Source organism: Terrapene carolina, unplaced genomic scaffold (assembly GCF_002925995.2).
Source record: "Terrapene carolina triunguis isolate 2854851 unplaced genomic scaffold, T_m_triunguis-2.0 Scaffold35098, whole genome shotgun sequence".
NCBI classification, from domain to species: Eukaryota; Metazoa; Chordata; order Testudines; family Emydidae; genus Terrapene; species Terrapene triunguis.
In genome coordinates, this window is record NW_020699449.1 from 2,654,366 (window position 1) to 2,671,607 (window position 17,242).

Sequence of the window (17,242 nt, forward strand, 5' to 3'; positions counted from 1 at the left end):
TGTGAAGAAAAGCTTGAAAACACAAACCCTCATCACCCCAACACCGGAAGGCGATTTTTAAAAACACCCTTAAAATGTAATGTGTAAACTAATCTGACTCGGGGGAGGCCTGGCTCATTTGTGTACACTAGGGCTTGGTACTCCTGGCCGAGGCCAGCCTGCGTCTGCTCGCTCTGGGGAGGCAGATAGAGTCCCAGGGGCAGGTTTTCACAGCGCCCCATTGGGGAGCAGCCGGCGGGCTCCCGTGGCCCTCGGGGGAAGCACGTGGCCAGGGTGGGGAGCCCTGAGAGCTGGTAGCACCGACTGCCCTGCGTGGCGGCGTTGCGCCCGCTCCTACCAGGCTGCAGCCACCCCGCCGGGCTAGCGCCGCACCCTGCGCCGGACAGCGGCTAGCGCAGACTGGAGTGGAGGGGCGGCGCAGTGCGGAGCCGCCAAGGGAGCAGGGAGGCGGCGCTGCTCAGAGGCTGCGGCTGCCTCCTCGCAGCAGGGGGCGGGGCTCGTTCCGCCGACTGCAGCCCCCGGCCGGCGCGAGCCTGGGAGGGCAGGGCCGAGCCGAGCCGAGCCGGGACCGCCTCCTCGTCCTTCCTCTAGCAAACATGGCTGCAGCCGCGGCCGCCCCGGCCGTGAAGGTAAGAGGCGCTGCGGGCTCCCGCCCGGGCCCCGGCGGAAGGGAGATCCCCCCGCTCAGCCTCTGCCCCCCGGGAGCCCCTGGCGACCGCCGCGGGGCGCGGACTAGTCCGGCTGGCGCACGTGGGCTCCGAGGGAGGCGCCTCTGCTGCTGGGTGCATGTGGCAGGCTCCTGCCTGCGCCGCCCCGCCGGGGTGCGGGGCACATGGGCACGGGGTGAGCAGCGTCTGCCCTGCCCACCCGTCTGCGCCCGCTTCAGCACAGCGCCCTCCCTGCTGCGGGGCACGGCGCCCCCACCCGTCCGGCAGGGCCCTGCTGCTCGTGTTACACGGCACCCCCCAGTGGGCACAGTGCGGACATGTTGAGGCCTCCAACATGTGTCCTTGTCTACTAAAAGTCACTTTATAGGGTTTTCTTTTCGGATATGGAGGGGAGGCAGGGAGCTGCGTTCATTTACAGTTGCCAGAAAGACTCACAGGGTGCTGCTTCAGCCAAATCAGCAGCAGCAGCTGAGCATGACAAGGCAACAACTCTGGGTGTCTAAGACTCCAACCTTTAAAAGGAAAAGTTAGACACTCTTGTTGCACTAAGAATCCTGTGCTCAACCTACAGCTATTTCTGGGCTCTGGTCAAACAGTGGGTAAAAGCATAATTATTAAATGTATTGGTGTCTTGTTTACTGCAGGTTTGCCAGGTATTGATTTGTTAACTGCCTGCTGGTTTGGGGATTTGCTTCCTCCCCAACTCCATGTATAGTACCGGGTGCTATAGTTAAGGCTATGGGCCCTGCAGAATTCTGTTATAATCCTATCTTTGCTTACCCCACTTTCTGAAAATTGCAAATGATCCTGCATATGGATCTTGTGGAATAAGCTAGGAGAGGCCAGGTTCATCCACACTGAGGCTCTGTGCCCCCTCCCTGGGAGCTCCGCTGCAAGGGTCCACTATCCTCCAGCTCGTGTGATAATTGACTCTGTTAATACTGACTGAGCATTAATTTAGGTGTTGAGATTGTAAACTCTTTGGGGGCAGGGACTCCCTTCTGTTTTATGTTTGTACTATAGCCTGTACAATGGGGTCTCTAGGCACTATAATACACACCAATGACCGAGGCACCGTAGTTAAAGCTGTTATGCTTAGCCCTTAGCCCCACTCTGTAAGACAAGCCTTTTGGACCTGGGAAACAAGGAGGACTGGAAGAAGCTCCCACAGTTCTTGAGGTCAGTGTATAGACAAGTAATTTTCCCTTGTCTTGAGAGAAAAGGGAAGCTAATCTGGGGGTATCCCAGTTGGTGTTTGCCTTGCCCCATCTGTCTTTTCTGTGGTTGGAGTAGTCTCCCTCACAGGGATATCTGTCCATTGAGGTACTATCTGAGCAGCTGTGTCCCTGACAACCCACAGGAAGGTCTAGGAAAGCAGGACTTGCTGCAGCAGTAAACTCTATGGTTCCATGCTGCCACTAGGCCCAACTGCTGTGTTGCCTAACTCCAGCCTCTTCTGACCAACCCCGGGGCCTGGGAAACAGGAAGAGGAATAGGAGCAGCCGGACCTGCTTGTGGAAGGGAAGCATGAAGTCCAGTGCTGGAGCTGATGTGGTTTCTCTTCTTCGAGTGGTCACAGCTGTGTATTCCCCTTGGGTGCATGCACACCTGAGTGGAATATGTATCTGCACCCACCTCTCAAAAAACAGTGGTTACAGGTAAACAACTGGCTTTTATCTGTCAGTTCCTCATGTCAAAGGTTCAGCTGCTCTAATGAGCCTTTGCTGGCTCTTTTAGAGAGAACTACCTGCCTGGGAGGCTGTCCCCTGTCCCCAAGCATGGTTAGCACAGCTGTGGCACAAGGAAAGAGGGATGGTGATTTCCCCCAGCTCCTAGTTAGTGTATCTTCTCTTTGCAGCAAACTTACTCTGACTCTGCATTGCCCCTCCCCACTGTGAAGCACTCCTCCCTTCCTCCCTAGCTCTCTGCAGTGGCTTCCAGTTGTTGCCAAAGGGTAGATAAGAGTGCTGGCCCATGCCTCTAAGGTTCATTCCCTCCCATATTGCACTAGGTTATCCTCCTATTTCCCAATCTCCATTGTTCCATCTGCAACCACCCCCAAAATCCCTACCCACTCTCATATTCCCCCAACACCCTGGGTAGGTTGGGGGGCATACCTTTCCCCCAGCAATGCCCATCAGTGTAATCCCTTCCCCCACCTCCCCATCTCTGTAATGATGACAGCCTGCTCCTCATTCCTGCAGCCTGACATAAAACCTTCCCTGGATTGGTGGCATTCCCAGAGATGAAAGCTGTCTGGGGGCTGTGATGGTAGCTCCTCAAACATCATCATAGGAAAGCACCCTTCTGACCAGGGGTGGTTCTAGCTTTTTTGCCGCCCCAAGCACGGCAGGCAGGCCACCTTCGGCGGCTTGTCTGCGGGAGGTCCCCGGTCCCGCGGATTCGGTGACATGCCTGTGGGAGGTCCACCAGTCCCGCGGCTTCGGCGTACCCGCCGCTGAATTCGCGGGACCGGCAGACCTCCCGCAGGCATGCCGCTGAATTCGCGGGACCGGCAGACCTCCCGCAGGCATGCTGCCGAATCCGCGGGACCGGGGACCTCCCGCAGGCAAGCTGCCAAAGGCAGCCTGACTGCTGCCCTCGCAGGGACCGGCAGGGCGCCCCCCGTGGCTTGCTGCTCCAGGCACGCGCTTGGAGCGCTGGTGCCTGGAGCTGCCGCTGCCTCTGACACTACATGTGAGTTTAAATTGTCAGCTTTATATTACAAAGGGAGCGTGTTCAAATCCCATTGCATCTGTGATTTTTGTTACTAGAAATTTAGAAATAGAATCTATTTTCTATTAGTGGAACTAAGTTTTGCTGTGATTTTTAAAGCAGAAAATAAAAAATGGTGTCACATTGATTGTGTTTTGGGAGGAGGGAAGGCGTAAGAGTAAGGTCAGTTAGGAAAAAGAACAGTTTGGCTGTATTGTGGATTCTCAACCAGGGAGTCACAATCACCCTGCCCCGCCCATATGTTTGAATGAGAGGGGTTACAGCTATATCCTGGCTAGACAAAAAAGTAGTAGTGAAAACTGAGGAGGTAGCCCAAGTTCTACAGACATCGGCCAGTTTCATCAGCCAACTGATAATATGGTGAAGAACCCCATATCTCCAGTTTGCATTGTTCTCTTTAATTACTGGATAGAATAATTCAGGTTGAAAAGCACACTCTGCGGAAATTATCCTCAATCTTAAATTCTAGGCTGCAGTTATGTTGGCAGATATGTGGTTCCCAACTAAAAAAAACTTGATTCTTAACCCTCTTTATTCATTTTTTTTAGAATTTCAATGAATAATAAAAACATTTCACAATTTCTATCCTGATTTGTATGAGTTACAAAATTCAGCAAACACTGAAGAGTATGTGAACAATTTCCAGCCTGTGTTAGGATTGTGGTTTGTGATTGGTCCCATAAGGATATGTCTATGCTGCAGTCAAAGGTCCAATAGCAGCTTGTGTAGACATACTACCACTAGACATACTTCCTGGGCAAATTCTGTGCCAAAAAATTTCAAAATTCTGCGCACAATATTTTGAAATTCTGCCAAATTCTGCATATTTTATTTGTCAATAGCACAATATAATCACTCCAGTTTCAATTATTTTGGTAACTTATTTCAAAATACCTGTCAGCAAGTATGTCAACAATATAGATGACAATGAAAAAAGATTCCCCCAGGAGTAGAGAGTTAAAGAAACCCAATTGGGGGCATACTGGAGGGGGCTGTGTGGGCCCCCTCCAGAGCCCAAACACCTGAACTCCCTCCCCCCAGAGTCCAGCTATGAAGCATATCCCAGCTCCAGAACCCTCTTCCCCCCCGCACCCAGAGCCCAGCCGCAGGGCACCCCCAGAGCCCAGATGCCCACACCTCCCTCCCCCCACAGCCCAGCTGCAGGGCACCGCAAAAGCCCAGGCACCTGCACCTCTCTCTCCCCAGAGCCCAGCCACCGACAACTGCATTCCGCTCCCCCCAGAGCCCAGCTACGAGGCACCCCCTGGCACAGACACCTGCACCCCCCTCTCCCAGGACCTGTACTCCCCCGAGCTTCTTTACTATCCCCCGTGGGGACGCGGTGCCCTTCCTCACCCTTTGCCAGAGCCAGGACTCCTAGGCCTTCTCCCGTCCACGGGCGGATGAGGATCAAACAAGGCTGCAGAGCCTCCATCCCCACCGAGCTGGTGCTCTGTGAGCTGCAATGCCCCTAATGGCCACCAATTCTGCAGGGGAAACATCAAATTCTGCATTTCGCAGTGGCGCAGAATTCCCCCAGGCATAACAGCTAGTACAGCTAAAAATAGCACTGAAGATGCAGCAGCGCTGGCTTCAATGCAGGCTCTGTAAACCTATGCAGGGACACGAGTACGTTTTCACGTTGCTAGTCTGTGCAGAAGTCCATAGGTGCTGAAACTAGAGGTGAAGGGGGGTGTGCTGCAGCATCTCCTGGCTTGAAGTCAGGGTGGATTTAAATCATGATTTAAATCACTAGTCAGGAAGGCTCGATTTAATCATGGTTTTCTACATAAAAGTGCATTCTTGTTGGTTGTTATAACCTTAATACATATTCTTCATAACTCAGAGATAGATGTAGGTTTCATTTTTAGAAGGTACACACTATACTTAAACAGTGATTTATTTTGAAAACTTTTTAGATTAGTTTTACAGCTATATCAGAATATTAATGATTGTTTGGTTATTTCATTTACCAAAGGTAATTGAAGCAGATATTTATGAAGTCATTGGGAGGTGAACCATCTCCAATTCAGCAGGTTAATCATTAATATTTGGAGGATTTTCTTGCCACATTGTATTAGGAGGAGAACATCACCAGACAAACATTTTAAATTATTTATTTAACTAAAACAACGTTAAGTAGTCTGGATTTTTTTCTTCAACAGCAAACATATAATATTTTAACAAAAAAGCATATATCCCTTCCTTCTCACATTTATCTCCAGACTTCTTCTTCTTCTTGTCCAGATCTATTACGCCCCCAACAATCTTCTATTCATTGAACTTTTTGAAACTTTGCACTTTTAGAGAGAGGTAAGGGATTGACTCTGTGTACACAAATTTGCAGAGGGACAATAGAGTTGAGGTCTGTTATTTCTCACCTCTATATATTATTTATTTATTTAAAAACATTTTTGCTGTTAACAAGCATGTTACCTCTGGAGACACAAATGCACAGTTTGAGAACTGCAAAACAAAGCATCTCTGATGGTATCTTCTAGACTGAGCACTGAGTCTCATAGGGGAGATAGAAAGATTAACCTAAATAATCTATACAGAAGCCTGTGGAACCCCATAAGATTGGGTCCCTAATCCATGAACTATTGGAATTCATTTACAACACTTTTCTTAAACATTACATGAATATATTGTCTCATACTATAGAATTAGAATTTATAATCCCTATTCCATGATGAGATATATTTGAGCTATAATGTATCTTCATTAAAACTATCTTTAGTTAGGTTTTTTCCTCAAAAAGCATTTTATAAAAAAAATCCGATGTAAATAAAAAAATCATTGATTTTTATCCACCCTGCTTGAAGTGGTTTCCATTATATACAGGATTTACAGTGGGGTTCAATGTCTCTCAGCACCCCCACAATACAAATTGTTCCTGCACCCCTGCAGAAGTCCATGCCGGTGTCATCTCTGCTATTTTTAGTGTACTAGTTAGATTAATGCTAGTGTGGGTATGTCTACGTGACCTGCAAGTCCCACCTTTGATTGCCTTGTTGATGTTGTTTCTACTCCATATGAGGATGACTGAAACTTTGGAACAGGAGAATCTTGAGTAATAAATATCCCATAATACTTCAGGTACAGTTTTCAGGCAAATAATCATAGCATTCAGGACTCTTGAGTATTTTCATGAACAAACCAGCATTTGTCCAAATACTCATGATCTGTGAATAACACTAAGGCAAAAATCTCCATTCTTATTACAAAAATTATAAGAAAATATTATTGTGATTTATTTTTCTTCTCTAGTCTGCCTATTTGGATTATATTAAGAATTTAATTGTTTGCCTGCAATAACACACATACAGCACAAGGTGGCGCCAAAAGGAAAAAAATCTGTTTAAATACTACCACACAGCAGATGACATGAACCAGGCTTTCACATGAAAAAGTATTTGGCACATAACAAGGACCACAGTCTTTGCTTATTGAAAAGAGATGCCTGATGAGCTAATTGCAGTATAATGACAGGGCATCTGTAGGGTTTCTATAAACATAGGGCTATAGAAATTGAGAGCAAGAGACAGATTTTTGGTTTAGATTTAAGTCACTGGGATTTCCACTTGGTGCTTTTTTTTTTATTATTATTTTGTTAAGAGATACAAACCCTTAGCTGTACAGCTAGAAAACATTCTGAGAGTTTAGATAACATGCTTTTATTACTGACAAGGTATTGGGGGGGAAGACAAAAATGGGGGGGTTGTGTATGTGTGGGGGGGTTGTTTGTTTTTAAAAGCTCAACATGATTTGAGTTCTTCCACTTAAAACTGAGACAAACACTGCAACAGTAACTGCCAATTGAAAAAAGCAGTTTTTTTGCTGTGTGTAACAGAGGGTGAAATTATTTCTTTACATGCCAACAGTGTGCTTGGGGACCACACAATTAAAAACAGCCCCTGCTCTGAAGAGCCTAATCTAATTCCCATTGAAGTCAGTGGAAAACCTCCCATTGACTTAAGTGGGAGTTGGATCAGACCCTAAAAGATACAAAGACGACTGGTTCCACTGGGAAGCCAAAGGAAAGTATAACTTGGAAGTGTATGTTTCTTTCTCATTGTATTATTAATTTTATTGTGAAGGCTGCACAACTTGGTTGGATTGAAGTACGCATTAATCAATCAGTTTGTCCTCAGTATTCATTGTGAACATGTGGCACTGACAGTTTAACCGTTTTGCTTTTCTGACTGACACAAGAGGACATGCGCAAAATCTTTATTCCTATGGATGTCGCTTTATTGAAGAAGTCAGTGTTTGCTAAAACTAAATGGAGATTCCCTTTTTGTTGCTAGTACTATGCTGGAACTTGTTAACTCTATGCAGACTGCACCAGAACACAAAGCTTAAAAAAAAAAACACAACAACCCCGTATCCCCAGCAGAATATGAATTCACATTCTCCATACTTTCACTAACAGAAGATGCCGCTAAGCTGGCTGTGAATACTGTCCCCCTATCAGACACTCTGTGTAGAGGCCTGGGGTTTCTCAGGCTGGCGGTAGAGCCAAGAACAGAAATGGTGTTTCTTTGTACGTGTGTTAAGTTGGCTTGGTAGCAGCAGGGGGAGCTGGTACTACTGTAAGGGTAATTGCTGATTTGTTGTGGGCCTTGGTTGGAAAGCAAACTCCACATATGGGAATTAGCTTTTTATAACACAAATATAGAGTTATGCTAAACCACATTGTTACATTTCAGGTATTATTAAGCACCACTCTTTGAAGGTTACAAGGTTTAAAAAGAATACTTTAAACCCAAAAGTGGGTCCAGTGGCACAACTACAAAGTCCCAGTGGGGGTTCTGTCCATAGTGGAAGTGTTCTCAGGCCCCTTTCCAGCATTCTTCTGGGTAAGCTAGGTTGAGTAACTTGTAAAATAGGGTGTCTGTGTAGGTGCAGTGGGTTAGCTGGACTACAGCTCCTTAAATCTAGAAGGATGCATAATTCATTCGGGCAGCTGAGCTGATCAAAACTAGAATTTCTATTCTGTGGGAAATTCCAGCATTTCAAAAAAATTTCATTCTGAATTGGAATGAAAATTTCCCACAAAATGTTTTGTTTTGGGTCATGTTTGTTTCAGTTGTGGCTTTTATGTATTTTAATATTTTATACTTTTATATTTTTTATTAGGATTTAAAGAATTTAAAATGATATGAAATAGTGATTGGTAATTTGAAATTGGTATTTGATTTGCTCATTTCTGGTATTCTGACTGGTCATTTGTAATATAATTATTTTGTTATGCCAGTTTACAAGAATAAAAAATTATAAATAAATTTAAAAACAAAAACGTTGTTTCAAAACACAATATACCAAAACATTTGTATAAGTTTTAAATGGAATGTTCCAACCTTATCAAAATGCTTGGTTTCAGTTTTTTTCTAAATTAAATTTTTATCCAAATCAACACTCAGTGGAGCATTTTGACCAATTGACATTTTGCAATGGAATAACATTTCTTCAGACATTTTTTGACCAGCTCTAGATTTAATGGTCTCGATCTGTCTCCTTTTTTATGTGTGAGTTGGTGAAATACTCCTATGTCTGAAGATCACCTTTAAAGCAGCACAAATTAGTGCAGAGGCATAGTTCCCTCTCATATTATTGTTTTTCAAAATAAATCCCTAGTTACAGTCTCAGACGTTGCTGGGACCTCCTGCGTCTCCAGCAAAGAGAAGTTGAATGGACATCGTATCATAGAACTGGAAGGGACCTCGAGAGGTCATCTAGTCCAGTCCCCTACACTCGTGGCAGGACTAAGTATGGTGTTTGACACCCAGGTGTTTGTCTAACCTGCTTTTAAAAATCTCCAATGATTTTCCACAAACTCCCTAGGCAATTTATTCCGGTGCTTAACCACTCTGACAGTTAGGAAGTTTTTCCTAATGTCCAATCTAAACCTCCCTTGCTGCAATTTAAGACCATTGCTTCTTGTCTATCCTCAGAGGTTAAGAAAAACAAGGAGGAAGAAGAATTGTAACAACCTTTTACATACTTGAAAACTGTTATCCTGTCCCCTCTCAGTCTTCTCTTTTCCAGACTAAACAAACCCAATTTTTTTCAATCTTCCCTCATAGGTCATGTTTTCTAGACCTTTAATCATTTTTGTTGCTCTTCTCTGGACTCTCTCCAATTTGTCCACATCCTTCCTGAAATGTGGCGCCCAGAACTGGACACAATACTCCAGCTTAGGCCTAATCAGAGTGGAGTAGAGCGGAAGAATTACTTCTTGTGTCTTGCTTACAACATTCCTGCTAATACATCCCAGAATGATGTTTGCTTTTTTTTGCAACAGCGTTACACTGTTGACTCATATTTAGCTTGTAGTGCACTATGACCCCCAGATCCTCTTAGGCAGTCATTTCCCATTTTGTATGTGTGCAACTGATTGCTCCTTCCTAAATGAAGTACTTTGCATTTGTCCTTACTGAATTTCATCCTATTTACTTCAGACCATTTCTCCAGTTTGTCCAGATCATTTTGAATCTTAAGCCTATCCTCCAAAGCACTTGCAACCCCTCCCAGCTTGGTATCGTCCGCAAACTTTATAAGTGTACTCTCTATGCCATTATCTAAATCATTGATGAACGTATTGAGCAGAACCGGACCCAGAACTGATCCCTGCAGGACCCCACGCATTATGCCCTTCCAGCATGACTGTGAACCACTGATAACTATTCTTTGGGAACGGTTTTGCAACCAGTTTTGCACCCACCTTATAGTAGTTCCATCTAGGTTGCATTTCCCTACTTTATTTATGAGACGGTCATGCGAGACAGTATCAAAAGCTTTACTAAAGTCAAGATATACCACGTCTACCGCTTCCCACCTATCCACAAGGCTTGTTACCCTGTCAAAAAAAAGCTATCAGGTTGGTTTGACACAATTTGTTTTTGTCGAATCCATGCTGACTGTTACTTATCACCTTATTGTCTTCTAGATGTTTGCAAATTGATTGCTTAATTATTTGCTCCATTATCTTTCTGGGTACAGAAGTTAAGCTGACTGGTCTGTAATTCCCCAGGTCATCCTTATTTCCCTTTTTATAGATTGGCGCTATATTTGCCCTTTCCAGTCTTCTGGAATCTCTCCTGTCTTCCATGACTTCTCAGAGGTAATTGCTAATGGCTCAGATATCTCCTCAATCAGCTCCTTAAGTATTCTAGGGATGCATTTCATCAGGCCCTGGTGACTTAAAGACATCTAATTTGTCCAAGTAATTTTTAACTTGTTCTTTCCCTATTTTAGCCTCTTCTGATCCTACCTCATTATCGCTGGCATTCACTATGTTAGATGTCCAATCACCACCAACCTTCTTGGTGAAAACCAAAACAAAGAAGTCATTAAGCACCTCTGCCATTTCCACATTTTCTGTTGTTATTTCCCCCCCTCATTGAGTAATGGGCCTACCCTGTCCTTGGTCTTCCTCTCGCTTCTAATGTATTTGTAGAATGTTTTCTTGTTACCCTTAATGTCTCTAGCTAGTTTGATCTCGTTTTGTGCCTTGGCTTTCTAATTTTGTCTCTACATACTTGTGTTATTTGTTTATATTCATCCTTTGTAATTTGACCTAGTTTCCACTTTTTTGTAGGACTCTTTTTTGATTTTTTAGATCATTGAAGATCTCCTGGTTAAGCCAGGGTGGTCTCTTGCCATACTTCCTATCTTTCCTACGTATATTGCAGGCAAGCAAGGAAGGCTTTTTTGGTTGACAGCTTCCATCCTGGGTAAATGTCTGTGTGCTCAGTGTGAATGTCTTACACAATTTAACCTCAGATAAAATGGTGTGGGGCACTGTGCAGGTTTGGATAACTGAATGCTTTGCTGAACCGGGGCTTTAGTCAGCTAAGTAATATGTTTTTTCAAGGAGGCTACATGGCCTGAAAGTTAGTAGCTTCTCAATTAGTAGCTTCATTTCAGGCAAATCTAACTAGTTGCCAACACACTTTCCTTTTTGTCTCTTCCCCATGCATCTAGAAGCAACTGCTATTGGGAGAGGAAGAAGCTTATGAGCCATACCTTAATGGCAATCAGGGTTAAAGATATCAATAAGACAGTTCAGGTGTTGCATTTCTGGGGATCATTATGTCCCCAGTGACCAGAGGTACTGAGTCTTTTTCCTTGTTCTTCCCATTGCAGAAAAGATGTACCACAATTTCATATGAATACTATCTGTGGTACAGCCTTGATTACAGCATAGGTTACGCTGATCTCTTTGGCATCAGTTATCAACTTTGCCCGTTAACATCCATATTTACTTTCACATTAGGGATAAATGATTAATCAGTGACTCTTTCTTTGTGCTGTTTGATAACTTTTAAATTTGGTGTCTGTATGACCTGGGGAGTCGTAGTCAAGCCTTTGTACTTGGGAAAATTAAATGAAATATGGCCTAAAGTGACATGGTACAACTATGTTTGCAAGTCTTCATGAGAAACTTGAGCTGTAGCTATAATGATTGGTGCTTTTGGATCCATGGTTCTGGGCCCATCTCAAGCATAGATGAATCAAAAATTAAATTGTGTAGCTGGCTAGAAATCCAGAAAAAAGAACAGGAGTACTTGTGGCACCTTAGAGACTAACAAATTTATTAGAGCATAAATAATAAATAATAAATTTGTTAGTCTCTAAGGTGCCACAAGTACTCCTGTTCTTTTTGCGGATACAGACTAACACGGCTGCTACTCTGAAACCTGTCATAGAAATCCAGGGTTAGTGTCACTGTCAGATTTAAAATGCAATGTAATCTCTAGAGTTCTAATACTTATTTTTGTTTGTTTGTAAGATTGGAATTATTGGTGGAACTGGTCTGGACGATCCTGACATCTTGGAAGGAAGAACAGAAAAATATGTGGATACTCCTTATGGCAAGGTCTGTATAATATTTTTCTTATGGCTTGCTAAGATGCCTTTTTTTTTTTTTTTTTTTTCTTAAAGAGACTGTTACTTGTGTGGTTTATGGTAAGTTTTTCAGCCTTTGTGTAAATGGAGGTACAAAGGAGACACTGCTCACAATAGTGCCGAGTGTTGGTCAGTGTAATAGAGTCCTCTGAGGGTCCAGCATCCAGCCTCACCCCCCCCCCCAGGACAGCTTTTCAGTCCAGTTCCTCACCCGTGTGTGGGCTTAGCATCATCTTGTGTTTTCAGTGTCCTTGCCCCCTCCTTACCATTAGGCTTATGCCCTGTCTGCAGCAGAAGAAGTTGGTAGGGCAGCCTGGGCCTTCCCACTCCACCAGGCTCTGACCCAGACCTATAAGAGTCTAGCACCTTGGAGTCCCTTCGGAGTTACCCTTCCTGGGTCCCTCCATCTCTCCCAACAGCTCCAAGTACAACCTAAGATATCAGTAGAAAAGGCAGCTAAACCTTCAGCCCCAACTGGGCACAGCACGCAGCCCTCTTCCCCAAAGGAGGCTTCTTCGGCACCCTTGTCCAGGATCCCTCAAGGTAAGTGTCTCCCTCCCTACCTCCCCCTTCTGAGCTAAGTTGCTCCCTTTTAAGCCTCCTCTGCAGTTGGAGGATGCTCTGCAGGTCGGGAGAGGTGGGGATACCTGGGCCCAGTATTGTCCTTTAACCCCGTCGGGCCCAGTATGGGGTTTGTACACTGTATCAGAGTCCGCTTATAGTGACTGCGAGAAGCCAGGTGTTCTAATGACAACCAAGTGTGGAAGAGAATACACCCCATCCTCCCCCGCTGTTCTTTAAACATGATGAGATAAGCACAATGAAGAATCCATAGCCCCCGGGGTGAGATATGGTGGTTTTAAGATACCTTTGCACCTTTCCAATTCTGGCTGCTCCACAGACTCTGGCATAATTTAGACAGCCCTGGCAGCCTATGGGCCCCAGCACTACTTAGAATCTCTGCAATATTACATGCTGCTATCATTACCCCACCTGGGTACTCCCCCTACACCAAGATTTACAAGGGGATCTTTGGGAGACAGCTTTATGGCTGTCTTTTGCTGGTCCTGTGCAGGGAGGAATTCGCTACCAGCCAGCTTCTGGGCTTTCAGAGGCTTTATGTTACTCCAGCCCTTTTACCAAGCAAAAGTGGCTGGAGCTGGGGTGAGGATCTCACCCTAAGTCTGTTTATTTAGCCAATTGTGTATACCTATAGTGCCAGCACATAGTAAGAGACAATGCCTGCCCCAAAGAGCTTGCAATAGGATGGAATAGACCAGGATGGAAGAAAAGGAGTGTTGTTATTCCCATTTTACAGGTGGGGAACTGAGGCAGAGAGAGTAAGTGACTTCATGTAAGTAGTATATAACAAAACTGGAAATTAAACTTAAATCTTCCATAATATCTGCAGAAGAGGAGACTGAGCACTGTTCAGAACAACCATCCGTGTGATATTTTCCTGTATGTTTACCATCTTATACCAGTACAGTTCATAAGACATATGATACGTGGCAATAACAGCTATTTTATGGAGAGGAACTTCTGTGGAAACCTAAATCCTGTATATCTTTTTCATGGGGTTCAGCACTACCTTGTAGGGTCCAAGATATGGAAGGAGAACCCCACCTCCAACCAAAATGGTGTTGGGGAAGACTTTGTGAGTGTAAGGGACACTGGGAGAATGGAGTATATGTGGACAGTGGCGATTGGCCATGGTGGGGAGGTAATAAGATAAGGGAAAAGCTGAATTAGAGGTAGATATTTGAATTTCCAACCACCCTGTAAAATCTGCAAGAGTACTGGGGAGAGGATGAAGGGGACTTATTCACTTGCACCCCTCCATCTTCCCCACCCGGCTCCCAAAACTAAAACAAGAATCTCATATAGAACAGAGATCCTTTCACCTCTAAGACACTGTCTTGAATCCAGGCTAGAATAGCAAAAACAAAATAGTTGCCATCTGACATTTCCTCTGTATGATTAGCTGCTGGTTTTAGTAATGTTCTCAGTGGAAATTGTGCGTATTGGAAAATTACCATTGCAATTGACACCTTTTTATTGGCAGTCCCAGCATATAATTCTGGGGCTTTATTCACATGGAAGATTTAACTGTCCTCTTGACCTTGGAAAGGTCTCATCAGATCACAGTTTGTGGTACATTGGCAGGACAATGTGGGGACTTGCCCCGTTCCACCCGCCTGGCGCTCCTGCTGGGGGTGGGGTGGGAACAAGGGGGCTTGCCCTGCTCCGCCCGCCCTACATTCCAGCCGGAGAGCAGATCGGGGTGTGGGGGCTTGCCCGCTCCCTGGCAGGAGTCCCGGGAGGGTGGAGCAGAGGGAGCAAAACAACGTTATAAGGGAACATTGCAGGACTTTAAAGGAGTATGTTCTCTAATAGGTCAGCGACGTAATAACGAAACAACTTACGTTAAGTGTGGAGTTACTGTAGTGAAATAGTAGAATATCAGTCTGAGCAATTGAGAGGTAAAGGGATTTCTAATTGGACTGTTCAGAACTTTGTGGGTTTGTTAACATTTTCGTTTAGTTCTATCTCCTAATAAGCACATGGGTGAAAGGATACATTTGTTAAAGACTTAACACCATAACGATTCAGTTAATGTGTGAGAGTGCTCCCAGTATACCCCTGAGTCCTCCAACAGGCCTTCTAGCAAAACCATGGAAGATCAGACTCAGTAGTCCTGGTACTTTTAATGTAAAAAACAAGCAAAGAAACAACTTAAAAAAAAAAAAAAAAGTGTTCCAGCTTTTCAGATCGTAAAGAAGCAAAAAGAGCACAGCCCCATGTTTTAAAGCTTCCTTGGCAACTCATCTTAATAATGTACTGCCAGAACAGAAGACCTCTCTGAAACTTTTGATGTTTCTTGCAAGCCCTGCCTTTTGGCTGCAACAGAACAAGTATCTTTTTACTGCTGTTTGTTTAGTGTAGGGAGCATGACGAGGAGCAGCTTAGTAGGGTGTGTGTTAAAATGAGTTACCTGAGCCGTCTTCGTCCCCTTCCCTACCTCCGCAAACTGGCCTTCTGGATAGATTGCTTTCTACATTTAATAAACCCTTCTTCATACCTAAGGGTAATGTGAGGTTCAGAAGGAACCTGGAAAATGTGACTATACAAAACAGCATGAGTGTTTTTCAGTTCTCTGATTGTCTGGCATGATCCCACAAATGACTTGAAATATCTACTAATTGTGCTTGGTTTTAAAGAAAGGAATTTGCCATCAGTATCCCAGATCTGTTTCCCCTCTCCCACTTCCTCTCATTGAGACTAAAATTGGGGGTGGAAAATATTCTGTGAGCGATTGGCACTGCCTTATCCCCATTAGCACCTAGTCCTCAAAGGTGTTGGGCACACCCACTGCAGTCAGAAGGAGTTGGGAGCACTATGGATTCATAGCATTGACCCTTGGTTAGCTGCAGCCAATATTTCTCCTTATCACTGGACTTCAAAACTACTATTACATTAAAACCTCTGTTCAGAGGACATTTCCTGAAGAACATGACTCAATTCTAAAACTGTTTTTGCAAAGGCAATCTAAAATCTTCAACAGCAAGCAAATTTTAATGCTCTCCAATTATTCTTGTCAGTCGTGAGTGTGCTGGCATCGGTTCCTACTTCACAAGCAAGGCATCTTTTGTTCTGTAGATCAGCTTTTTGTTTTTATTGAAGCAAAAGTAGGTCATATGAGGTAGAATTAACCTCCCCTTCCACCTCCACTGAAGATGACACAGTGTTTGATTAATGAACTTGGAGAATATTTAAATGAAGGTATCATGGTCCAGTTCTTTAAAGAGCTCTATTTTAGAGGATTCTGCTCTTATTTTTACATTTTTTATATACAGTGCTATATCTTACTGATAGCGTGGAGTTAGGATTTTGGGGCATTTGTTGAAAATATACATACATTGTCCTTTTAATGTGTTTACCTGCTTGTTTTTTCACTCTGTGTGTGTGAACATCATGTTCTTGATCTTTCTCTTCTCCTTGCTGCATTCTCTGTGGATTTGACAGTGGAGATGTTCCATTGTGAAAGCCTGATCCTGCAAACCTGTATAGAAGTAGTCCTTAATCATATGAGAATTTTCGTTGAAGTCAAAGGGAGTACTCGCATATTTATGCAAGAAAAAAATGAAATCTTATGAGTACTCCCTTTGACTTCAGTGAGAATACTCATGGGATTAAGGAGCTTCTCAACCATTAGCATATATAGCAGGGGTTGGCAACCTATGGCACGCTGCTGCCTGCCGGTGGCCGGGACCCCAGCAGGCAGCAGTGTGCCATTAAAAATTCTGCCAGGGCTGGCCCGCTCTTCTCCGCCCCTTCCGCCGGCATTTGCACATGCTTTGCTGACCTCTGTCACTTCCGGCGGGAGGTTGTGTTTCCGGGTTAGCTTGTCTGGGAAGTGGCCCCGCCGGCGGGGGCAAGAAGAGGGACCCGGGCCCCACAGGAGTCGCAGCGCCCGCGAAGCCTGTAAGTGAGGAAGGGTCTTGGGTCCCAGCTGCGCCGTGCGCTCGCCTACCCCAAGCACAGCCAGCCCCGCTCCCTGGACTCAGGCAGGCTGCCCCGGGGTTGGAACCCCGGTGCCGGGATGAGCTCGGCTCTGTACTGGGGTCGGCCACGTCCCACAGCCCGAACCCGAGCCCGGGGGCTGTGGCTCACCGCCTGCTGGACTCTGGGAACAGCTGGGTTGCGCCTCTTTTGTCACCCCAGGTCACTAGACCCCGCTCCCCTCCGGCATTGAGGGCAGAACCCAGGAGTCCGGAGCCCTAGTCTCCGTCCTCCCCCCACCCCCTCAAACAACTAGAGCCCAGCTGGAAACCTAGGAATCCAGAGTCCTCGCTCCCAGCACTCCTCCCCCGGGCGTCAGACACCAGCCTCTTCCCGGAGCCCAGGAGTCCCAACTCCCACCC

The 17,242-nt window shown here is 45.2% G+C and overlaps 1 protein-coding gene across 1 annotated transcript in view; it reads left to right on the top strand.

Moving 5' to 3' along the window:
- The first annotated feature begins 518 nt into the window (after positions 1-518).
- LOC112114759 (S-methyl-5'-thioadenosine phosphorylase) overlaps positions 519-17,242 on the top strand; it is a 65,851-nt gene continuing 49,127 nt past the window's right edge. Inside the window, exons 1-2 of the mRNA XM_026646523.2 lie at positions 519-629; positions 12,202-12,288. Of these exons, the coding sequence (XP_026502308.1) occupies positions 597-629; positions 12,202-12,288 (120 nt within the window). The 5' untranslated portion in view covers positions 519-596. The remainder of the gene's footprint in view (positions 630-12,201; positions 12,289-17,242) is intronic.